At 40.5% G+C, this 25,564-nt stretch overlaps 1 protein-coding gene and 1 long non-coding RNA gene across 3 annotated transcripts in view; one reads left to right on the top strand and one right to left on the bottom strand.

Annotated features, from left to right (window-relative positions):
- The window catches only part of ASAP2 (ArfGAP with SH3 domain, ankyrin repeat and PH domain 2), a 240,691-nt gene extending 223,142 nt beyond the window's left edge, over positions 1-17,549 (bottom strand). The window contains exon 1 of one of the 2 annotated variants that reach the window (XM_077153135.1): positions 17,372-17,549. In XM_077153135.1, the coding sequence (XP_077009250.1) occupies positions 17,372-17,497 (126 nt within the window). In that variant the 5' untranslated portion in view covers positions 17,498-17,549. The remainder of the gene's footprint in view (positions 1-17,371) is intronic. The other variant, XM_077153136.1, reaches the window with a different exon arrangement.
- A 786-nt stretch (positions 17,550-18,335) lies between these two features.
- On the top strand, positions 18,336-23,025 carry LOC143676084 (uncharacterized). The gene is made up of 3 exons (XR_013171808.1): positions 18,336-18,698; positions 21,230-21,335; positions 22,379-23,025. It is a non-coding gene; the product is annotated as an uncharacterized LOC143676084 (long non-coding RNA).
- The last annotated feature ends 2,539 nt before the right edge of the window (positions 23,026-25,564 follow it).

Here is a 25,564-nt window from a genome sequence, read left to right as displayed (position 1 = left end):
GCTCTGATCCACTGGTAACACTGATTCACTTATGACCTCGAGATAAAATTAGGACCAGAGAGGCAAAGGTACTTGTTTTCGCTTAATAGACATTTCTAAGGGTAGAAAAGGCTGCTTTCACAAGTGGTAAATACATGGTCACTGCAGCAAGCGGGGGGGGGGGGGGGGGGGGGGGGATTAGAGCACACACAAAAGCGTTACATGGATGGCCAGACTGACTGACTCCAAGGTTCCTTACAATCCTAATATTCTGTCCCAGGCTCGGAGAGACAACCTATGCACACTCAATGCTCTAAACCAGGAGTGAGCAAACTTTTCTGTAGAGTGGAGATAGTAAATATTTTAGGATTTACAGGCCATATACAGTTTTCTGCATCACTTTCAGTTTATTTTTTTCCCTCACAACTCTTAAAATCCAGAAACACCATTTTTTCGGCATGCAAAATAAGGGTGTGGGCTATGTAATCTGCTGACTTCTGCCTTGACCAAACAAGGCCACTCTATGTGCCCAGAACCCAACTTATATCGTCCCAACTTACACATCTCAACTCAACCTACACGTTTCTTTGTCCTTCTCCTTTGATGAGATTTCCGTTCTACAGAGAGTGTAGGCATTCAGAAGGGAAGGCAAGGCTCATACCCCAGCAAACGGGGAGTACTTCTAGCTGCTGCAGATGACAGCAGCACCTCACAGCTGTAGAACAACTCAATGCTCTAGAACATGAGGCATCCAGGATTGTTCTATTGATGGGTTGGTAAATGGATGCATGCATGGATGGATGAATGCACAGACAGATGGATAGATAAAAGGGTATTAAAGAAGTGACTCAGAGTAATTGCTTTAAAAATTCAGAGAAAGAAGTGGTTCTGATAGACTGGGGATGTTAGGGAAGGTTTTAGAGGGGGAAAAAAAAACTTGACTAATATATTTTTCAATGAAGAAATTAGGTATTAATTGGGATGCTACAAATCAAAGCTAATTTCTTTCCAAACACACATTAAGCCTTTAGAAGGGAAAGGTATGAAATCACAACATCAATAACATTACCTGGACCCACATTCAACAAACATTTTCTAAGAACCTACTACGTGTTAGGCAACATGCTGGGCTCTGAAGATTCAAAGAAAAGAAACACTTGATCCTTGGCCCTGATGTAGTCACAGCCTGGAGGATGGGAGACCAACTCAAAAATAGTAACTGCGGAACAGGGGAGACCTTGGATTTTGAAGATACCTGACCCTGAAAAGGAAGTGCCAGGACACTCTGAGGTCAAACAGGGAGCCACATGGTTAACACTAGTGTCTTAACAGCTAATGTTCTCTCCCTCAAACTCCTTAACAGCCAACACTAAAGGGCCAAGGGTTGTTCTCACATAAGTCTATACGTCCCAGAAGCAGATTTCTACATTACTCCATTCAACCATGGCCCAAACTCTATCTTGAAAAACACACAAAACTTCCTCATTTGGGCCAATACTAAGGAAGGAATTGTGCCACATAAAACTCTCATCAAATGATGGTAAAACTCAAGACGTTCCTCAATGGATTACACGTTTCCCTGCCCACCAAAGAAAGGACACTGATTCTGACTCCTCTTAATGACCAATATATACATCAAGAAACATACTGTACTGTGGCTTATGAAACCCTGAGGGATTCCTGGAGTAGGTAAAGGTCCAACACTCTGGGTTGGTCTAAAGTCTTCTCTTTTCCTCCCTTCCACTGACCTCAGTGGTTGAGCATTATGTCTCTGTTGTTTTTATTTCACTTCAAGACCTTTTCTGAAAGCCTAAAAATGACACAATCCTGCCATACAAAGTAACAAACTGGACTTTTTAGTAACTACTTTCTTCATGTAACAGGGGTCTTTTTGCTTATTTCTAGGTTCCAATACATGCCCTATGGTTGTCAGTTTCAACTGGTCAAGCTAATGGTACATTTTTCTTTGGAAAAAATAATATCCAACATCAGAAGCACTCATTTGCTGAGCTGACACCACTTTTCCCTACGTCAAACCTGAACTTAACAGTCAGAATCCCACAGCAGCTGATTGTATATTAGGGGCAGAATAAAGCCCTGCTGTTATGCATCAGGCCTCACTGGCTTAGTGTACAGACACTTGTAAGATACAAAGAGGTTCATAAATTAAAAGAGCAAATAAAACAGGAGCCCTTAAGATATTTCATATTAGCTATAACAAAAACATTTCTGTCATAAGATCAATCAAATCCTTTACTTTGCTCTGACCATAAGAAAGAAAACCGTGCACTTAAAAAAATCAAGCTCCTTCCAACACTGCTTAAGAAGATAATAAATCATGTTTAAAAGATTGAACAATAAACCCAGTTCTGGAAAACTGAAAGGAGGCAGCGTACTAGGAATGGAGGCCAACTTTAAGCATCTTCAGTCAAAGCGGCAGCTTATGAGCATGACTTGAGAGATACAAGAAGTCTCTCTGCCTAAAATCCAAAATTAAAGCTTCACTTGAGTCTCCGATGGGTGGAATTTACTCTTTTGAAAAGAAAACACACGGCCTTCAGGGTCTGGAAATTATACAGAGGGAACAAAGACAAGAGAGAAACCAGGGGGAAAAAAGTAGGGGGTGGGGATGAGAATGTTAAGCTTTCGCCATTATAAGGTGGCGCACCATTTTGCCTACATCACAATTCTTACTGTGGGTTATCCCTATTGGCAAACAGATCCAGCAGTACCTCTTTCACATTGAAAGCTTATGACCTGGCAAGCTACAAGCAAGGTGAACAAAAGCTACAGGTTCTGACATCCCAACAACTCAAGTAGTAAGTACACTTCCTTCCAATCTGCCAAAAAAGCAAAGCAAACGAGAACTTACAAGGTGAGAAGAAAGCCAAGACTACAAGTGATTAGCTTTTGTGAAGAAGTAAGCAGTCTCCCATGGTGAACAAATCAAGGCGATGCTCATAAAAAGAAGGAACAAAAATACACCATAACAACCAGCAAAAACAATGTGTTGTTAGGGGTCTGCTATCACAGAGAACACAAAGGGTCTAGCTCCTTACTGGCTGTAAACTTCTCAAGTGACTACAGAACAAATGAGACAAGTATCTGAAATCCATTTACCAATGCCAGTGACAGTTCTACTAACTGTACAACTACAGACCAAGCAGGCAAATCATTAAATTTTCTCAGTTTACTCAGAGCCAAATGAAAAGGAACAAAACAAAACAAACAAAAGGAACTTCAGCTGCACGTAAAATTGTTTTAATACCAAAGTCAGTCATCTAATAAAGTTATTGAGTCCCTATTCTGCATCAACCATTGGACATTCAAAAATAATCACGAACTGATTCAGCACTTCAGAAAAAAAATAAATAAAAGGCAGCCAGATTGCAAAGGAAGAAATAAAACTGTCTCTATTTACAAATGACATGATCTTATTTATACAGAAAATCCTAAGGACTCCACATAAATACACATCAAAAAAAACTACTAGAGCTTATTCAGAAATGAGTTCAGCAAGTGGGAGGATACAAGACCAATATACAAAAATTAATTGTACTTCTATACATGAGCAATGAACAATCAAAAAATGAAACTGAGAAAATCCCATTTACAATAGCATTAAAAAAGAATAAAACACTTAGGAAGTACACAACTTTTACACTAAAAACGATTAAAGAAGACCTAAATAAATGGAAAATATTCCACATTCATGGATTGAAAGATTTAATAGTAAGATGTCAATGCTCCTCAAATTAATCTACAAATCCAACAAAATCCCCATCAAATCTTGCCAGCTAGCTTTTCTGCAGAAATTGACAACTTGAACCTAAAATTCACATGTAAGTATGAGGGACTAAGAATACCAAAACAATCTTGGAAAAGAATTATGAAGTTAGAGGACTCACACTTCTGACATCAAAACTTACCATAAAGCTACAGTAATCAAGACTGTGTGACATTAGCTAAGAAATGACATAAAGATCAGTGGGATAGAATTAAAAACCCAGAAATAAACCCACACATCTTCAGTAAACTGATTTTCTCAAGACTGCAAAGAATTCAACAGAGGAAATAACAGTGTTTTCAACAAATGGTACTGAACAACTGGATATCTATATGCAAAAGAATGAATTTGGACCCCTAGCTCATAGCATATACAAAAATTAACTCAAAACAGATCAAAGAACTAAATGTAAACGTTAAAACTATAAAATTTTTAGGAAAAAAACATAGATGTAACTTTGTGACCTTATAATAGACAATGATTTCTTAGCTATAACATCAAAAGCAGAAGCAGCCAAAGGAAAACGAGATATTCTAGACTTCATGAAACTTTAAAACTTTTGTGCTTCAAAGAACATCATCAAAAAAAGAAAAGATAACCCACAAAATGGGAGGAAATATTTGCAAGTTATATATCTAAGTGCCTAGTATCTAGAATATGTAAAAAACTTAACAAAAAGACAACCCAATTACAAAATGAGCAAAGGATTTGAAAGATACTTCTTCCAAGAAGACACAGAAATGCTCAATAGCACATGAAAAGATGCTCACAATCATTAATCATTAGAGAAATGCAAACTAAAACCACAAGGAGATACCACCTCACACCCATTAGGATGCCTAAAATCTAAAGGACAGATAATAGTAAGCGTTGACCAGGAGGAGATACTGGAATCCTTAATTCTTTGCTGGTGGGAAGAGAAAGTGATACAGCCACTTTGGAAAAGACTTTGGTAGTTTCTCAAAAAGTTAAACATAGAGTTACCATATGACCCAGCAATTTCACTCCTAGGCATATACCCAAGAGAAATAAAAATATATGTCCACACAAAAATGTGTAAGAATGTTAACAGCAGCATTACTCTTCATAGCCAAAAAGTGGAATCAAACCAAATGTCCAGCATTACTCTTCATAGCCAAAAAGTGGAATCAAAGCAAATGTCCATGTGTATATCCATACAATGGAATAATATTATTTTGCATTAAAAGGAATGAGGTATGAAGCATGCCACAACAAGGATGAACACTGAAAACATTATGCTGAATGAAAGACACCAGACATGAAAAAACACATGGATTAATTATTCCATATATGTGAAATGTCTAGAAAAGGCAAATCCATGGAGAAAAAGTAGATTAAGGAGACTGTGGTCGCTGGACAAGGGGAGAGGGAAGGGAAATAGCGATAAATGGGTACTGGGTTTCCTCTTAAAATGATGAAAATGTTCTGGAATTGGACAGAGGTGACAGCTACATAACTTTATACTAAATATCCTAGTGAATATACTAAAAAAACACCAAATTATACACTTTAAAATGGTGAATTTGATGGCATATAAATTATGTCTCAATTTTTTAAAAAAGAACAAAAAAAACAATAAACTGCTCAGGGAACCACAGCTAGATTTTTTTTTTTAATTTCAACTTGAAGACATAATTCAGCACCTACACTTTCTCTTCAGGACTCCAAATCATGATTTCCTTGAGGAGTTTTATTACTACTGTTCATTCTACAGACTTTTCAAACCCAGTACATGTGACGCAAAGAACCACAGGGTTCTCAGGTTACAGAGAGACGTCAGAGATCATCTAGCAGTCCAACCTCCTCATTTCAGAGACCAAGATGTCTGGGGCAATAACGTGCCCAGGGTCATAGCAAGATGGAAGACAAATCAGAACCAGAGCTCATTTCTTCTAACTTCTTGGCTGGTGTTTTTTCCACTCCACCACAACTCCCCAGGGTAAATGGACCATCTCTGAGACATCTTCCAATAATGACCTAAAGAAAAGCTGCTAGGTCCTTGATTCAAGGAAACTATTAAAGTTCAATAGTTCAAATTACTTAACGACAAAACCCTGTGATCATTAACACAAACTGCTTTTCACCAGAAGCAAACCACAACCAGGATATAATCAAAAGACCAAGGCACACAGCAAAGACTGCAAAACACTGTTTGGAGGTGATCAGCACACCTAAACTAGCAATGCACCCAGAGGGATTCTGGCTCAAAGGCCAACCACCATATTTACTTCAGAGCTGTTTTGGGGGAGGGCATTTTTTTTTTAATATATGGTCATTCCGTTCTAAATATACAATCAGTAATTCACAATATCATCACATAGTTGCATATTCATCATCATGATCATTTCTTAGAACATCTGCATCAATTCAGAAAAAGAAATAAAAAGACAACAGAAAAAAATTCATACATACCATACCCCTTACCCCTCCCTTTCATTGATCACTAGCATTTCAATCTAAGTTCATTTTAACAATTGTTCCCCCTATTATTTATTTTCATTCCATATGTTTTACTCATCTGTTGATAAGGTAGATAAAAGGGGCATCAGACACAAGGTTTTCAATCACACACATTGTAAAAGCTATATCATTATACAATCATCATCAACAAACATGGCTACTGGAACACAGCTCTACATTTTCAGGCAGTTCCCTCCAGCCTCTCCATTACATCTTGAATAACAAGGTAATATCTATTTAATGTGTAAGAATAACCTCCAGGATAACCTCTCAACTCTGTCTGGAATCTCTCAGCCACTGACACTTCATTTTGTCTCATTTCGCTCTTCCCCCTTTTGGTCAAGAAGGTTTTCTCAATCTCTTGATGCTGAGTCTCAGCTAATGCTAGGGGTTTTCTCAATTACTTGATGCTGAGTCTCAGCTCATTCTAGGATTTCTGTCTCATGTTGCCAGGAAGGTTTACACCCCTGGGAGTCATGTCCCACATAGATAGGGGGAGGGCAGTGAGTTTGCTTGTTGTGCTGGCTGGAGAGAGGCCACATCTGAGCAACAAAAGAGGTTCTCTTGCGGGGGACTCTTAGGCCTAAATTTTAAGTAGGCTTGACCTATCCTTTGTGAAGCTAAGTTTCATGTGAACAAACCCCTAGATTGGGGTCCCTATAGCTTTGGATGTCCGCACTGCTTGTGAGAATATCAAGAACTCAACTTGGGGAAGTTGAATTTTCTGGGGGAGGGAATTCTTAAAGGGAGAAATGAAGAGGTAAAACTCATTCTCACCTCTATACTCTAAAAATATGCCAAGAGAAAAGTAAATAAGACAATCAGAAAAAAACAGGGAGTGAGAAAAGGCAGACAAACTGTGATGCAGACAGTGGTAGACACAGAATATTTAGAGCTAGGAAGGCCCTAGAGCTCATCTCAATTGAAGCAACTGAATCTAGACCAGTGCAATGACCTACCCAAGGTCCAACAACCAGCTAGTAACAGATTGGAGGCTATAATAGGAATAAATATAGAACAAGACCTTCAGATTCTCCCTTCCTTTCAACATCTCCCAAAAGGTCCCCTAACTGGCAACACGATAATGATGCTTCTCCACCCAACTCTGCCTCAACACGCCACATTCATGATTCATCCTTCAGTGGCCACCTCTCAAAACACAGATTTGCTGACACAGAAACAAAACTCTGGATCTGATCACTGCTTCCGGAACTTCACACACAGCCCAGACAGGGTTCTCAGTCCTTAGCTCTCAGGGGGACAGAAATATCCTTTTAACTCACTTCAAGGCAGTTAAGGTCACTTAATAAACATCTCTGATGCTAAGTACTTCCCTAGGGGGTAGTTTTAGTGTTTGATGACCTTTCCTAGGCAATCGTACATGGCAGCAAAATAGGAGAACAGGCCTGCAGCGGCAGCCCAGCTCAGGGTCTTAACTACAGACTCACAATTGGTGAAGATCAACAACTATCATCCTGCACTAAAGAACCCCACAGAAACACCTAGGAAGGAATCTTCACAGGCAGTAAGGGGCCCAGTAGGAGATTCTCATGTGGTACATTCAAGGGCCAACAGGAAGGAGTAAGACCCCAAAGGCCGCCAGGGCTAAAACAGCACCCTCAGAAGCCAGAGACTGCGATTCCTGGTTCAATGAACTGCTGCTTGTGTGGCCTGGGGCGAGTTATTTAACTTGTCTAAGCCTCAGTTTCTTCAATAATAAAACAGAGATAACAAAAGGACCTACCTCATAGAATTTCTTTTTTTTGTATGCTATATCCCCCGGGTCACATTTCACTCTTTTTCTATGTGAGTATCCCATTACTGCAGCACCATTTGTTGAATTTTTGTTTTTTCTTTGTTTGCTTGTTTGTTTGTTTGGGGAAGTGCATGGCCAGGAATTGAACCCAGGTCTCCCACATGACAGGCAAGCATTCTACTACTGAACCACCTTGCACCTCTCCTCATAGGATTTCTGAGAAATCTAAATACTCAATTTAAAAACAGCACACTGCTTAGTTCAGAATTTAGGCTCAAAGAAATAGCAGCTGTTGTGTTAGCTCTTATTAAGGAAAAAAAAACCTTAATAAAATGTGATTTCCTCTGGGATTGCAGGAAAATCCTGGTCACCTGGCTGGAATCCTAAAAGACAAGGGAATTCATCATTAGGGGGAATGGTCCAGCTCAATTTTAGTGACAGCATCTGTGAATAAAACAAGTTGGCAAGGCCATCTTCAGTATCCAGTGGAAACATGGTTTCATCAATAACACCACTAGCAAGGAAGGGCTCCTGCCAAGGGTGACAATGCACCCCCACCCCAATCCCCAACCTTGGCTCTGCAGGGCTGGGCACAGAAGCAGAGCAGAGCAGGGCAAAAAGAGGAGCAATTTCTGCAGCAACAAGAACAGATGAGGCAGAAAGGAAACAGAGTAGCAACAAGGATTTACCAGCAGCACCCCTTCAAGGAATGTAATATTTGTGACTTACTAAAACTAACAGTAAATTGGCATCCAGCTGATGTTAGGTGCAGAAGTATCAACAAGAAGGACTTCCTTTTCTATCACAGGCTCTGCAGAAGCAGACTCTGTTGTCAAAATGCTTGAGCTCGAACCCTGGCTCTATGATTTACTAACTGTGATCTTGGTGAAGATGCTTTATTTTCCAGGTCCTCCATTCCTTCATTTGTAAAATAGGTATAATAGTATCTACTTTACTGGGGTTTTTTTTAAGATAATTAAACAAGTTAACAATATATATAAAGAACTTAAAATATGCCTGGCACACAGTAAATGCCCAATAAATGTCAGAAGAAAATACAAAGAGGGGAGGAGGAAATACAACAGTGACTGTCATAACTTTTCAACCATGCTCTGGATATCCCAAACACATTCGTACAACAGCATCATTCTAAACCCTTAGCCTCACCAAAAACAACGTGGACTGAGAAGCCTCCCTGAAAACCCTGGGTAAGAGGCACCCCTAAGTCTACTATCATTTCACAATCAAGCTTGCCCTCCAGAGTCAAGGCCACCAAATGAAATACTAAAAAAGCAACAAAGGTAAAATTATGAGAACTAGCCTGCAGAGGCAGCCCCGCCCAAGTCTTATCTACAAGACTCACTAGATGCAATTCCCAGCTCTGCTGAACTCTAAGGCAGGCATGAGCACATGAACTAAACTAACCTAGGGAAACGTGTAAGGAACTGCCAAGTCCTGACACTGAAAAAAAAATAGCACGGTGTGTCATTAACGTCAAACAATGAACATATTCACACAGTCCCAGCAGCTCTTCAAAATACCTTTATTACTTTATAATTATTACACTTCTGCCAATAAACTGATAATCCCAGCATAAGGTATAACTTTTCCCAGCTACTGTCTCTTAGAACCAATTCATGACAAGACAAGGTAATAATTATGAAAATGGTTTAAATGGCAACCAACCATTCCAAAACACAATCACCTAAAAAAATCTTTTCATCAAGCCTGGAATTCTTAATCTGAATTCAAAGGATCCAAAAAGTTGTATGAAAACAAGAATTACAAACCCTATTTCCAAACTCTACCTCAAATTAAGCATTTTCTTCAATTATGAATGCAAGCAACTCGCCAGTATAGTACTAGCAACAGAAATAAAAGACATATTCACATCACATTACTGCTGTTGGAAATATCAAAATAACATTTATGCTCATCAGTACATCAAAATTAATGTATTTAAGCAAGGAACATAAGGACAAAAACTGTATATCACTTATAAAAGATAACTATAAATAGCAAATCTGCAGAGACAGAAAGCACACTAAAGGTTACCGGGGATATGGAAGAAAAGGAGAGTGTTTATAAAAATTTTTTAATTTTCAAAATTAAGATATTATTTCTATATAAGGTTTTTGATATTTACCTTGATATTTAATGCTGGCCATAAAGAAGCATGTATTGGTATGATGCATATTTTTAAGATATTTTACTAACTAAATTTCAATACAATTGGTTTCCTTTGAATCTTGTTGTTTCAGTTTATGCATTAAAAACAACTTTCTGCGAAGAAGTCACTAATTTCATCAGACTGTTAATGGGGTCCACAGCACAAAAGGAGGATAAAATGAAGTGTATACAAAACATGAGATTATAAATGTTTTAAAGAGAAGGGACTAGTCACCACCAGGGCCAGACTATACATTTATAAATGAATAAACTCAACACAGTAAATTTCTTATAAAACGATCATCATCATAAAAATAACACCAACATTCCAGCTCCAGCTGAGACATGGTTGACATGATAATGGTACAAAAGTACCTGGAAGGGTACTTGCAATGCCCTTTAAAGACATATGGCACAGAAAAAGTGTGAGCAAAGAAGGCAGGTTGATATGGAATGAACAGTAGGTGAATCTATCACCTCTTTTCAACTAGGGAAAGAGGAGTATTGGGGGAACTGAATTGGGAACAGCATACCAGGCATCTTAGGCAATCAAGAAAGCATTTGCTATCATCCGCCTAGAAACAAAGCAGAGGGCAAAAAAACACCATCCCTTTTGCCCCAGTCTACATAGCCGTGTTTTCATCTCTCCCTGATCAGTGTCTGCAGCAAAACGAAATAAATATTCAAGGTTCCAATACAAGCTCTATAACCAGGTATGTTGAGCAGCACACAGCTAGCCTTGGCACTGACACTGAACAGCACTAGATAGTGCCAACTTCATTATGGGGACACTGGAAGGTTCGTTCTTAAAGTGCACTAATTGAACCTGGCTTGACTGTGGGGCATGAACTGTGTTTTGTACACCTCTATACCACCAGCACACAGTAACACAAACCCGTGGGCAGGTTTTGACAGCTCTTCCACATGACCTTCTCACCACCTCCACTGCTCCAGACCCAGGCCAAGTCACATTCATCTGGATGACAGCTCCTCTCTTTTCTCCAGGACAGCCACCAGTCAACTTTTTCAAATGTAAATCAGATCATGTCACTCCCCTGCTCAAAACCCTCCAACAGCTTCCCACCTCACTTAGAACAAAATCCAAATTCCCTAAAAGCTATACCATAAAGCTCTACGTGACCTGGCCCTGCCCATCCCTGTTTCTCATCCTTCTCTCCTTCACCCTCTCCTCTCCAGGAACACTGACCTCATTCTGTCCTTCAGATGCGCTAAGGCGACTCTCATTCTAGGGCTTTTCCCAGGTTGTTCTCCTGGTTCTAGATCTCCCAGGGCTTCTTCCTCACTTCAGTCAGGCCCTGCTCAAACGGCACCTCTTCAGAAAGGACTCTCCTGATTCCAGCTCCCTGATCTCTAAAAAAAAAACTACTTTCTATTCCCTCATTCTGCATAATTTTTCTTTAAAGCACTTACTACCACCTGACATTATACTATATAATCATGTTTACTATGGTGATTACCAACCCCACTGGGGAAGAGGCTTTAAAAAAATGTCCACGCCCCAGCCTCTGGCCAACTCAAAAGTCAGAATTTCTGGCATGGAGGGGCGGGGGAAGCAACTCTATTTCAAAAAACTCCCCAAGTAATTATAATGTACAGCCAGGGTTTATAATAGTTTACACTAGTGCTTCTCAAACTTTAGTGTATATACAAAACACCTGAGTATATTATTAAAATGTAGAGTCTAATTCAGTAGATCTGGGGTGGGGTGGCAAGGGTCTCAAACAGTGCTGACCAACAGAACTTTCTGCCATGATGAAAATATTCTAAATTTACACTGTCTAATACAGTAGCCTCTAGCCACATGTGGCTAATGAGCACTTGAAATGTGGCTAGTGCAACTGGCACCACAGTGGACAGTACACGTCTAGAATGTTCCATGCAGAAAGACACCAGTGCCTAGAAATGCAAGGTGTAAGACGAGGATTAAGGATTATTTCAAATTCCTGTCCCTAGCAGCCTTCTACAAATTGGCTATGAAAATCCCACCCAGAGGCCTAGTTGGGATTTTTTTACAACTGATAACAGCATTTAAAAATAATTGTACTATTTTTAAAAACAGTAGGTTCCTTTGTTACAACTGATGAAATTAAAATCATACTATTACTTATCATCTATAATTTACAGTGTGTGATTTTTGCTCATGTACTACCCTATGATTAATACCTTGTATTAGTATTGTATACTTGATATAATTCATGAGAGGGCATTCTTGTCCTTGTACTATTAACTATAGGCCATCTACAACAGGGTTCACTGTGTTGTATAGTCCTGTGTTTTATCTTTTAATTCTTACTCTAGTAAAATATACACATCCTAAAGTTTAGAGGCTCACTTCTGAAAGCATCCCACCACCTTGGAAGTTGCTAACCATTCACCTAAGGCAGCCAGGCAGGGGGACAGGGAAGGCCATGCTGAGTCACCTTAGTGACCAAGCGCGTGCTAACCCACAGAGGACAACCTTAAATTCAACTTAACTTCATCATACAAGTCCTTCCTTAACCACAGCCCCTGGCAGACCTGACCTCACCCACCCCCATGCATCCACCGAACTCTGTATGTTCTTCTACTCTCAGCCCTCGCAAAATTTCATAGTATTACTTTGTTTATAGGTCGTCTGCCTCTCCCTCTAGACTGCAGTCCTTTCAAAGGGAACTAATTCCATCGCCCAGCATACACCTGGCACAAAAAAGGACAAAAAAATCTTGGATGAGTGACAGGGCCTGGAACCCACCACAAGTAGCGTGAGCACCTTCAGTGTTAATCACAAGAAAGAGAGAAATTGTATTCAATGTGAGGGAGGGGAGGAATCACATAACAAGAAAATAGTATTCCCTCCTAAAACAACTCAAAAATTTTCAGATACATAAATCCAGATTTCAGAATACACCATAAAAAGGTGGCCCTATTTGACCCATAGAGGCTCACTTCTCTTTTTTTAATTAGAGAAGTTGTGGGTTTACAAAATAATCATGCACAAAATACAGGATTCCCATATATCACACCACCCCAACACCATGCATTGGTGTGGAACATTTTTTTACAACTGATAACAGCATTTAAAAATAATTGTACTATTTTTAAAAACAGTAGGTTCCTTTGTTACAACTGATGAAATTAAAATCATACTATTACTTATCATCTATAATTTACAGTGTGTGATTTTTGCTCATGTACTACCCTATGATTAATACCTTGTATTAGTATTGTATACTTGATATAATTCATGAGAGGGCATTCTTGTCCTTGTACTATTAACTATAGTCCATCTACAACAGGGTTCACTGTGTTGTATAGTCCTGTGTTTTATCTTTTAATTCTTACTCTAGTAAAATATACACATCCTAAAGTTTAGAGGCTCACTTCTGAAAGCATCAGTACACTGGACAAGAAGGTGATGTTTATCTGAGGAGAGGTCCAAAAGCTGTTCATCTGGGATTTAGGGGAGCTGTTTTTCTAACAAGTCACAGAGGGCTACAATTCAGAGTCACATTCTGGCCGAAAAGCATGGAGGCCTGTTTCCCACTATAACTGCTGGAGGTGGATCTGGCCACAAGGCCAACAGGGCCCCTGGGAGTCTGTGCAACCAGATGTTCAGTCTGCCCCTGAAGTTAGAACCCTCCACTTGTGACAGCAATGCGATTTCCAGGGTAACCAAGGACAACACAGCAGAGAAAATTATGGCCCCGGAAGGATGCAGATTAAATTTTAATACTTGGGGTCAACATTGAATTTATTTTTAAAACTACACATCTAACAATGTCAAGTAAGCAAGGCAGAGTGGACGGCACTGTAAAGAAAGGTCTAACTGAAGGCAGGAATATTCCAAGTCTATATAAGATTTTTCCCTATTTTGAGAATATTTTAAAGTGCCCAGAGGCTTAAAGAAACGGAGTCAGAAATAAAATGGAAAAAAAAAGCAGGGAGGGGGGGAATAAAATGAAAATGGAAAAAAAAAAAAAAAAAAAAGAAGTTCACTTTTCATATTTAGGCCACAACTAATTATTTTTTCCATTATTTCCAAAAATACAAGGCAGACTCCAGTTCTGGCATCAGACTTTGCTAAGTTTGCTAAAATCATGCACAACAATTACTTCACCCAGAGAAGGTGCTCTTCACCAGGTGAAAATCTAGAAACCCATTCATAAATAACCTGCTAAGATAACATACTGGTTAAAAAATATCGATGGGTTAATAGATCGCTAGCAGTTTTCATTCATTCACTCATTCAACCATTCATCCATTCTCCCCCTTAACCTCCATGTAAACACTATCCTGTGCTCACTCTAATGATTATCTGGTCTAAACACCCTCAGTGGTTCCACAGATTAGCCATAATATAATCTGCTAAACACCATTTACTAAACCAGTCACGTGGCAGGCATTGTGCTGTGTTTCCCACACATTATCTCACTAAACCTTCTGAGTTAGGTATTGTGATCCTCAATTTAAAGCTGAAGAAAACGAAAAACGTTGGGTATCGCACCCAAACTCACACAACTGGCACAGGGTAGAGTATGAACTTGAACTCAATCTATCTGACAAAGAAGTAAGTTAGAGAATTCAGCATTGCTAACATAACAGGAAGCAGCATAGTTTCTGAGAACTAAGTTCAAATTCCAGCTCTTCCACTTACTAACTCTATAACCTTCAACAAATTACTTAACCTCTCTGAGCCTCAATTTTCTAATCTATAAAGCAAGGGAAGATCTGCGGTATATGGCAGGAACTAAATAGCTACTGACATTATTTCAGCTACAGGTATAGAAAATAAAAATAGCATATTTCAAATGTAAAACATTTTTAGCAGATATAATCTACATTAGAAATGATAGACTCACAAAGGTTAATCAGTTTTAAATTAGTTTACTAATTTCATGATTCATTTATTTAAACATAGGACCAAGAGCTTGCAAATCTTAAATTTATTTTATTTCTGTTAGATGAGTAACTTTATGTTACAATACCCAGTCTCATGTCTCATCTCAGTATGGAAAGTAAATGATTGTTAAACATCAAAATGTGGGCATCACTTGTCATAAAACTATAGAAGGGACAAGTTTTGATAGTAGAACAGAACAATGAACGTTCTGAAAAAGAACATTATTTAAAGGAACCCACAATAATTTCTCCCAGAAAGTAAACAATTTTCAAATTGATAAATCCAAGTTCATATTTACCATCATCATAATATGCATACTAGATTTGCTTAAAGTGAGACAGACCTGCAATCATTTTAGTTTTTCTATTTTTGAGACTTGAACCAATTCTGGTCCTTAGATGGCCACGTGGAACAAGGCTGCACTTTAATAAAATGACCAAATGCAGTATTTTTTTAAATCTGCTCAGTAACTAGGCTCTAAGGTAATCCCCTAGACATCGTACAAAAAGAGCTTTGGAATTATACACTGTCAACTAAGATTAATCAGAGAAAGGGTGTGCCAATTTTAATAGCAATTCCTATTTGCCTGGTTTTCCAACATCTGCCAGTGTTAATAATATTTAACTGACAAACTCCACTGGGGAAAAGAAACAGAACTTTAAACATAACCAAGCTTTTTTTAAGGCATCCTGTACAAAGCTTCCCTCCCTTAAGAAATATTTGGCTACCTTTCTAGTTGCAATCACTCCATCAACATTATTAATGGTGTATTTTCAAAACATTCTGTTTCTTGTTTTTAACCACTATTTCTGAAAAACTTCATACTTCCAATCCCATCTCTCATTTAAATGCATCATTTTTTGGCCTTGCTGATAAAAACAGAACTAAGTGATCTGGGAATCACAGAACTCAGTACAAAAAATTTACATGCAGTTCACCTCTACCAAAAGAAAAAAAAAAGTAGAGAGAGAGGAGGAGGGAGGGTAAATGCCCTAGCTATGTTTACAGGATTCAAAATGATGAACCTGTTACTTTTGATTAAATCCATGACTGTCTGCATCTAAGACAAAAATTTCCCTTTAAAGGAAGTCATACTGGATTTTTTCCAGGTAATTCCTAACTACAGATGCTTTGTTCAAATGGACAAAAATATTAATGTCACTGTTTAATTTAAAGCTCTCTGGTGACCTTCCCTCACTCTCTCTAACCCAGTAGTTTTCTTCTACAATATCCAATTTTAAGCTAAGAAAAATATAATCATCTATTCAATATTGCCACAATCGTGGCTTGTAAGGAGTTACCTAGTATGAATGAATCAAAGTGCTAGTCACTTCACACACACCGTTCTAATTCTCAAAACCATCCTGAAAAAGCATGGTGACTTTGCAGCTTCAAAGCACTTTTCTAAAACCGGGCCTTTTCCAGATGCATGGGGAAGAGGGGCCTTGAGGGGTTCAAGCAGGTGAGACACAGGTAACCGGCGAGCGGCGACGAGTCGCTGGCTCTCCACAGACCCCGCCTGAATGACTCTATTTTGGGCCAGTGCAGAATCCGGGTCAGGCCTTCCCGGCTTGGGCAAGGTACACCTTTTTCCGAGCAGCCAGTGCTCTCCCTCCACCGCCCGGGCTGCGGGGGTTCAATGCCCCGGAGAGTACGGGGTCAAGTCGGGGGACGTGAGGCCAGGCCTGCAGCGAGGGGGCTCACAGCCCACCGCTCCCTTCCCCCCCGCCCCGCAACCAGCCGTGCTATGTGGGGGGCGGGGAGGGGGATGCACCCAGGCGACAAGCAGGTAGGAGGCACTTGTTAAAGGAGTTGATGAAATACGCGTTTCGCTCCCGCACCCCGGGCAAGTGGCGGGGCGCAGGGGAGTGGTACTCCCGCTCACTCGCCAGACTTTGGGGTCAGAGTGGGCCGCACTGGGCGGCGGGGGGTGGGAGGTAGAGTGAGGGCCAAGACACCGCCGGGGCACCGAGGGAGGGGGCATTCTGTCTGGCAAAAACGACAAAAGGTTAAACCATCCACCATCTCCAACGACCAACCTACACCGGGAACAAAGAGCTTCTGTTTCAGGCAGGATTAACCCTGCCATTTCTGGATCTGGAAGAAAAAGAAACTTTTCCCCCGGATGCGGGAGCGGAGGGGAAACAGGAGAAGGAGCCAGGGGCCCCCCGGTCTCGCGGGCAGCAGGGAGGGCGCCCTGGTGGAGGAAGCGCCGGTCCCCGCGGAGCGCAAGGCGGGCGGGCGGCGCCACCTGCGGGCCCCGCGTCGCGCCCCGGAGGCCCAGCCCCGCCGCGCTCACCTCCTCGATGGCCGCCACCGTGTTCCGGCACTGGGCAGTGCGGGTGGTGAAGCTCGAGGCGGTGGGCGCCTTGTAGTCCTCATGGGTCTCGGCCACGAATTCCGAAACGGAGATCTGGTCCGGCATCGCCTCAGCGCTGGGAAGCAGGCGGCCGGGAGCGGGAGAGCCGCCGCGTCAGCCGCCGCCGCGGGCACCGACCGCACAGACGCCGCCGCCGCCGCCGCGCCCGCAGCCCCTTCCCGGCCCTGGCGGACAAAGAGAGGGAAGCCGGGGGTGCCGGGCTGCTCGCCGCAGGAGGCGGACGCCGGCAGGAGGGAGCAGGTCCGTCGCCCGCGGGGCCCGCACGGAACACGGCCGGCGGGAAAGGTGGCGACGCGCTCGCGGCTCCGCGCAGCTCGGCCCGGACCCGGGTCTGCGCCGCCGCGGCCGAGGGCTCCTGCGCGTCCTCAGCCGCCGCCCCGCCGCCCCTTCCTCTCCCGAGCAAGCCCCCGAGGCGGGCGCGCAGAGCCGGGCGGGAACTGCCCGCCACCCAGCCTCGGGCACCAAGCCGCTCCTGCGGAGAGGGGGCGGGGCCGGGGCGGGGGCGGTGGCCGGGCGGGCGCGGGGCGGGGCGGGCGGCGGGGGGGCCGGGCCTCCAATCCGCGCTCTCGCCGCCTCCGGGAAGCTGATCCTGTGGGAAGGAAGGCGCGCGCGCCTGGGCGGCTGAGGAGCAACCCCGGCCGGCGCCGCCGCGCGCAGCATTGTCTGAGAGTTCGGGTCGCCCCACCACCCGCCTACGTGCGGCGCGCCCCCCCATCCCTCCAGCCGGGGCCGAGCCGAAGGATCCCCCCCTCCCGCCCGCCTTCCATCCCTGGGTCGAAGTCTGTTCCCCAGGCCCCTCCTCCTGGTTCCTGGGGCCGTGAGGGTGTGTGCAGGTGGCGCTCGGACACCCCCTCACCCCGCGAGCCTGAGTCCCCTTCTCTGCGTCCTAACCAGCCTTGGTTGGAACCGGCCTTGGGTTCTCTCTCCAGCTCCACCGTGGGGAATGCCGGTCCAGGCCGAGAAGAAAGTATGAGGCGCTCGCAAAAGGATGTGCTCCACCCTCGCGCACAGCCGGTAGCAACTCTCTCTCGCTGTCACCCCCGGCAACACTCGGGAGAGAGTTTGGGGTTCCACAACAATAATAACGAATTGTCACATAGTGAATGTTTACGTCTTTATATCGTATAGTTACTTAATTCTCAAAATGTTGTGAGCTAAAGAGATGATTATTTTATAGGGAATGTAAGAAGTGGAGGAAACCGAGGGCGCTTTTGAACTGATTTCAGAGTGAATGCAACAATAGCAGGTAAATCTCATGCATAAGTGGTTCAGTAAGGAATTTGAATCATTACAGCTTTTCATTTACAGCTTATAAGGAAATTCTCATATTTTAAAAAGTCCAGAAACTCTGAAGACACAAATAAAATCACAGGCTATATAACTCTGTACCAGGCATGTGGCATAGTTTCTGTAGCCGCCAGCAATAAAACCAAGAGAAACTTTACAAAAACCTTTTGTAAATCTGAAAAGGAGGAAGTGTGAGAGACACTGGAAATTCAATAAGTCAGACAAAGCAGTCTCCTGACACTGCAGGACAGTGGGCCAGTCAATCTTTTTTAAGCTTCCATGTAAGAATTTGCTATATGAGGTGGAAGCTTGGGTCAGACATTATGTATGGTCTTTGGTATTTTTGTAGCATTGCATGTGAAATTTAGGTTTTTTAAATAGCTGTATTAGTGGATAGTTTTTATCATTGCTCTAGGCAATAAAGTTAAAGTTTTAGAACTAACATATCTCTTCTTCTAACTTCCCTTCATATCCCCCCCCCCCATCTTTATGGTGTCTTTGGGGATTTTCCTCTTTTTTGCAACTTACAACAATTCAAGCCCTATATATATATATTATTTGTATTTATACATCCTCTCCTATATCAGCAGTTTCTGTTCCTTCCTACATAGTTTTCCAGCTGCAGTCTTTTTGTTCTCCCTTGTCACTGGAGAATATCCTGGATAACTTTTCTAGTCCTGATTTTTTTAGAGGGTGAGTATCAAGCTATCAGGATTTAAGAAAATAAAGAAGTGTTTTTCCTTGGCATCCAGTACAGCATTAACCAGGCTAATCAAGACATCACCCACAGGGAACACAAGGTTAAGTTTGTTGTTTTGTTCTCTATACGCAAGTCCTGTTCTTATTTTTTTGTGGTTTAGTATAATTTTCCAGGTATAGGACCTTAAGTAGCCTCAAAAATAAAATTGGAACACTGTATTGACTTATTCAAGTTGATGAGAAGGCTGGTGCAAAATAAATAAGTCACTACCAAGTCCATGGTGGGGTAAAGAGGACATGAGGTTGGTAGAAGGCTAAAGCAATTGATTCCTCCACCTGTTACCTAGATATCACAGTGAAACTTGCCCAGTGCAAAAGCCCAGAGTTAAAACAAGACCTGAGAAAAAGCATAGCTAATACCTCACTGAGATTAATATCACAAGAATGAGTCACTTCCAACTAATAATAGTAAAATTAAAGCTGAGCATGGGTCAAGAAAACATTATACACACTCATTTTCTTAAATGCATCAAGAGGAGTATGCTGATACTGTTGTTACAGGCTGATACGTTCTTATCTAGAATTTTTTAATGTTATAAAGCACTGAAAATCTGAAGTTTTAGAAATAACTCTTTTAGTGGTAAAATGGACCCAAAATGAACTGACATAAGGCTATATGTGGTCTTTTATTTATCCCACTTCATGTGAATTTTTATGTTTTGCAGCAAAATATAACTGTGCTTGATTATGGAGTATCACCCAGACCCCACTGTGTGTGTTTCCACGTATATAATATATGCACAGTATTATCTTTGTAAAATCTGAAAAATTCTGAATTCCACAGACATCTGGCCCTAGGAGTTTAAGATAAGAGATTTTAAGTCTGTGTTATTAAAAAAAAAAAAAGGAAAGACATATGGTATTGAAGACTTGTCATTTCAAAGGAAGGAAAAAGAAACTATCCTCTCAGAAATGAAATGTTTTCAGCAGCCCAGAGATTGGCCAGCAGCCCATTTTCCACAGGAGTTTTCTGCCTTCAGTAGTTCATAAGAACCTGAGATTTTTCACCTTCAGGTCAAGGTGTAAAATATGTTCTTAACTCTGAAATTTGCTCAAGGGTTGGCTGCTTTGATACAAGATTTATCCAGTTCACTTGCCATTAATTTGTAAATGATTATTCTTGTAATGAACAGATCTGTGCCTTAAGAGAACTATGACAATACTGTAATAAAATGGGGAAGAGGGGAATAGTTTTCCCAAAACAGTGTTGCTAATATGAGCTGTTTATCCCTAAAGTGAGAAAGGGTTGAAAATTTTACCACAGCGATCTCACCTTAGCACTTTTGGGGGGGAAAATTAATACCCAGAAACAATTTTATGAATGAAAACGTAGGTTTTGATACCAGCTTTGCTTCTCTGTGACTTTGGATAAGTATATTAACCTCTCTGGACTTCAGTTAGCTTATTTGTAAAATTAAAGAAGCTATACTAGTTAATTCCGAGGTCCCTTCCCGTGCTTACGTTCCATGAGTCCATGCTTCATATTGTATTGTCAGTTTGGACACAAGACAAAATGCCTCCAGGGCCATGTTACCTCTGAATAGCTAATCATTGGTCCAGACTCTTGAGAATGACCATGTTTTAGCTGTCACTTAGAAACTAATTTTTTCGCATGTGCTCATTTCCTTAAGCTGGTGGATCTAGATGGTAAAGTGATTTATTCATAACTAATTTTTCCAGAAATATACCTAAAATTTGCTCATTTTCTTTTCTTTTCTTTTTTAAACAAAGTAGTTTCTATACATGATAGTCTAATGGCTGAACTGTAAGAGACAGTTCTGGATAAAAGAGATACAATGCATGGTAGACTGGAAGGCTCTTCATGCTGACTCACAAGGTAATTGTTAAATTTTCAGGAATTGCAAGCTGTATAATAAATATAGCCCCTATATAAAATTAAATCATATAAGCTTATAATTATATTGAAACAAAGGTAATAAATCTTAAAATTCATCACATTTTACTAATATCTGTGTTCTTGAGGATATTTATATTGACTGTCCATTGCTAGAAATACTATATAATGCTGTGCTACTGCACGTCTTCCCAACTCCACATTCAGGTAGGTTAAAATTGTCCAAGATGGAAGTGTTTGTACCAGTGAAACTGATAACAGCTGCAAATTACAACTTGATTGATTGTTTTGTTGATTGTCTAAACTTAATAAAGTGATAGAGAAACTGCTAATAATGCACACTAAACTTGCAAGCATTCATGTCTGCAGCCATTACATTGTGAATAGTGAAATTTTTTGTAAGAAATATTCTTCCAGTATTTGCAAACTATGATATGATTGAGTAAAGAAGTCACGCATGTCATGAGTGAAATTGCCACTTACATCTCCATTGTTTTACTTTTATCCTACTCTTTAACATAAACAATGGCAACCAACATTCATTTTGGAACTACACTCGTTTGTTAGTGAGGTGAGCAACTTCTTTACCTAATTGGATGATAACTGCTGGTTTGAAAGTATTATGTACCCCAGAAAAGCCGTATTTTAATCCTGATACAATCTTGAGGAAGCTGGTAATTCTTTTAATTCTGATTCAGTACTATAGGATAGAAACCTCTGATTAGATTATCTCCATAGCAATGTGACACACCCAATTGTGGATGTGAACTTTTGATTAGATGGAGATGTGACTCCACCCATTCCAGGTGGGTCTTGACTTATTTACTGGAATCCTATAAAAGAGGAAACATTTTTTTTCTTTTCTCTAGGTGCATGAGATGCTTTAATAATAGTTTTTGTAAGAGCCACAATAAAGTTTTAGCTGAACAATAAATCAATGATGGACATAAAAGAGACATTAATAAATACAAAACTGTATATTTATACAATTATTTTAATTACAAATAATAATTTTTGATTAACAGAAAAAAGTCATAACCCACAAAAAGAGGAAACGTTTTGAAGAGAGTCAGAAATGACAGAAGCCTCAGAACCAACAGAAACTTTACAACAGAATTGACAACAGATGCAGACATGTGGAGAACAGAGACATGGATGTTTGGAGATGATTGGAGCCCAGCAGACATCACCATGAGATGTCAAGCAAGCCAGAACCTGGAGAGAGCTAAGGGAAGCCAAGAAATGAAAGCCAGCCCTGGTGAAGTTAAGTGAGGAACCCCCACAGAAACAGAGGCTGAAAGCAATGGAGCCCAGGAATAAGGGACCAGCAGATGCTAGCCATGTGACTTCTTAGCTGACAGAGCTGCTCCAGACCCATTGGCCATTCTTGAATTAAGGTATCTTTCCCTGGATGCCTTAGTTGGACATTTTTATAGGCTTAGAACTGTAAATTTGTAACCTTATTAAATACCCCTTTTTAAAGACCATTCCAATTCTGGTATATTGCATTCCAGCAGCTTGCAAACTAAGACAATAATCCAGCATTTATTTTTAGTCTTAATTTATCAAATCATGGTTGACTTGCAGCTATAGAATGGCTGTGAAATGGAAGCATTCTGCAAATATCAGTGAAAGTATTCTGTGGGAATCGTTAGCTATAAGGAATTTACAATAAAGAGTATCTTATATTTTGTCATTATTTGTCAATGGTATGCTTCACATCCTTTGTATCAATAAAATTTGAAATAAACTTATTTCTATATATACACATATACATTTTTTTTTTCAGAGAGCTGTTGGTTAAATATTGACTGCCCCAACCACTCCCACCCCCACTTCCACCCCCAAGTATGTCTGTGTCTTCCTTTCCAAGAGGCAGAGGACTGGACCTTCCAGCTCTGAGTCATTTTTATGGGATAAAATCCATAAAGGATAAAACATCAAAAAATTGGATTATATCAGCAAAGGCAATTTGTGTTAATAAAAATTATTTGTCTTAGAATAATTAAGAAAATGCCATTTGTTGTTTTCAATTACTTAGAAGAGCACAAACAAGTGCCAACAGAGGGTATGGTATGTTTAATGAAAAAGCAAATAAAAGTTTAATTAGCACTCTATATGTAAATAGGTCTTGCTAAAGCTTTAAAGAATATTTGCAATGATTTAATTTCTTGAATTGGATCACTTTCTTCTCCCCTGGTAGGGATGCATTCTTGGGTATTTGTAGAAGCCCCTCTTAGGCAATAAGGAATTCCACTTCAGCCTCATATGAACATGTTACCACTGTGCTAAAGAATGTCCAGAATAAAGTCTAAAGCCCTTAGTTACAATCTGTTCCAGCCTTTTTTCCCAACTCCATCAATTGTTATTCTCCCAGGCCCCTATGGCCCCAGGGCCAAATTCAGCTGAAGCCTGTTTATTTACAGCCCTAGAGCTAAGAATGACTTTTCCATTTTCAAATGATTTGGGTAAAAAAAAAATCAGCAAAAGAAGACTTTTTTGTGATAGATAAAAAATATATGAAATTCAAATTAGAATGTTCATAAATAAAATTATATTGGCTTTGAAATTTATTGCTTTTTTGTATATATATGTTATTTTTCACGAAGAAGAAAAAATTTAAAGATTATTTTGGAACACAGCCACACCCACTCGGTTACGTATCCTCTGGCTGCTTTCTCACTGCCCCAGCAGAGCTGAGTAATCGTGAGAGAGACCAATTGTCAAGCTTAGAATACTTACAAGACTATCTGGCCTTTACAGAAAAGTTTGCCAACCCTGGCTCTAACTCTTACCAAGCTTCCCATTTTTTCCCAATGCATGGTGCCGTTTCATGCTAAATGTATTGAATGTCATTCTCTGTAACTTCAATATTTCTATTTCCTTTAAACAAATTTTTACACAAATTATTTCCACATCCTCAAGATATTTTTTGATCAGTCTAGGCAGAATTAGCCATCTCCCCTTCTCTGCTTCTGTAATGTTTTAGACATATCTTTAGTGCTTTTGTTAGAAGAAGTGATGAAGTACTAGTATTCAGATCTCAGTACCCTGTAAAATGCCTCTCCTGTCCTTTTTCCCTTCCTGAATACACCACCAACCTCTCTAATCTCATTGGCATACGATTTCATTGTTTTGGCCAAATAATGAGTCAGCCAAGATGAGAATATCATTTTATTGAACTGATAAGTTTCAACTTCATTTTGGAAATAAAATGCTTCAGCTCTCCCAAAGCATGGGATGCTTCTATTATAGAAATGTTTGCATTCTATCACTATTGAAGCATTTGTTTCCTCATCTCACCTCCATCACTAGACTAAGCTCCTCCTGCAGATGGGGGGTTGGGGGAATGTATTTTATTTATCTTTGCACCTCTAGCTCCAAAGCAGGCAATCACACAGTGGGTGTTCATAAATGTTTATAGTATTGAATTGCATGGAGTGTGCTTGGCTGGAAAAGGAGGAGTCTCCTCTTTCATTTCAGGATACAAAATGAGAGAAGACAAATTATTCAGTATAAGGAAAATTCATAGGTTTGAGGTATTCTAAGGCACAGTATTTTTCTACACACACACACACCTCCCACTGCCACCCCCATGGTCTTCTCTGTCAGTTCAAGTGTTCTGGTGAAGATATTTTTGAAGAGAATTCAAGCATTGGATGGGAAGAGGAATAGCAATTTGACTTGGTGGCCTTAACCTCAATAAACTGATATGTGTAAGTTTTCCACCCTGTGTACTAGAAGTCTTTAGGATGCCTCTACTTTCAACATGGTCGTGATGTGACACCATCACATATGAGCCAAGGAGCTCCATGAACTTTACTACTCAAAATGAGGCCCCTATTCCAGCAGCAGTGGGTCCACCTGGGATCTTGGTAGAAATGCAAAAATCTCAGAATTGCTGAATCAGAATCTGCACTTTGACAAGATTCCCAGGTAATTCTTTTGCATTTTAAACTGGAGAACACACTAAAGAATACACCCTAAGTAGGGACATGGGTTTCCCACCATGTCGGAAGTACAGTGTTATAAATTATGTAAACTAGTTTTGTGCCAATGTGATTTAATAAGCCCCAAAGGGTTAAGGTCCTTTCCTATCCTGACTTATGAGAGCTTCTTTCAGTCCTGAAGTGCCATGCTATAATATATTCTTTTTAGCTCCTGCTGTGCTGTGCTACTCATTCATTCAACCAAATATTTACTAAATACTT

This window comes from Tamandua tetradactyla, chromosome 3 (genome assembly GCF_023851605.1).
Source record: "Tamandua tetradactyla isolate mTamTet1 chromosome 3, mTamTet1.pri, whole genome shotgun sequence".
NCBI lineage: Eukaryota > Metazoa > Chordata > Mammalia > Pilosa > Myrmecophagidae > Tamandua > Tamandua tetradactyla.
This window is presented reverse-complemented; position numbering and strand designations above follow the sequence as displayed.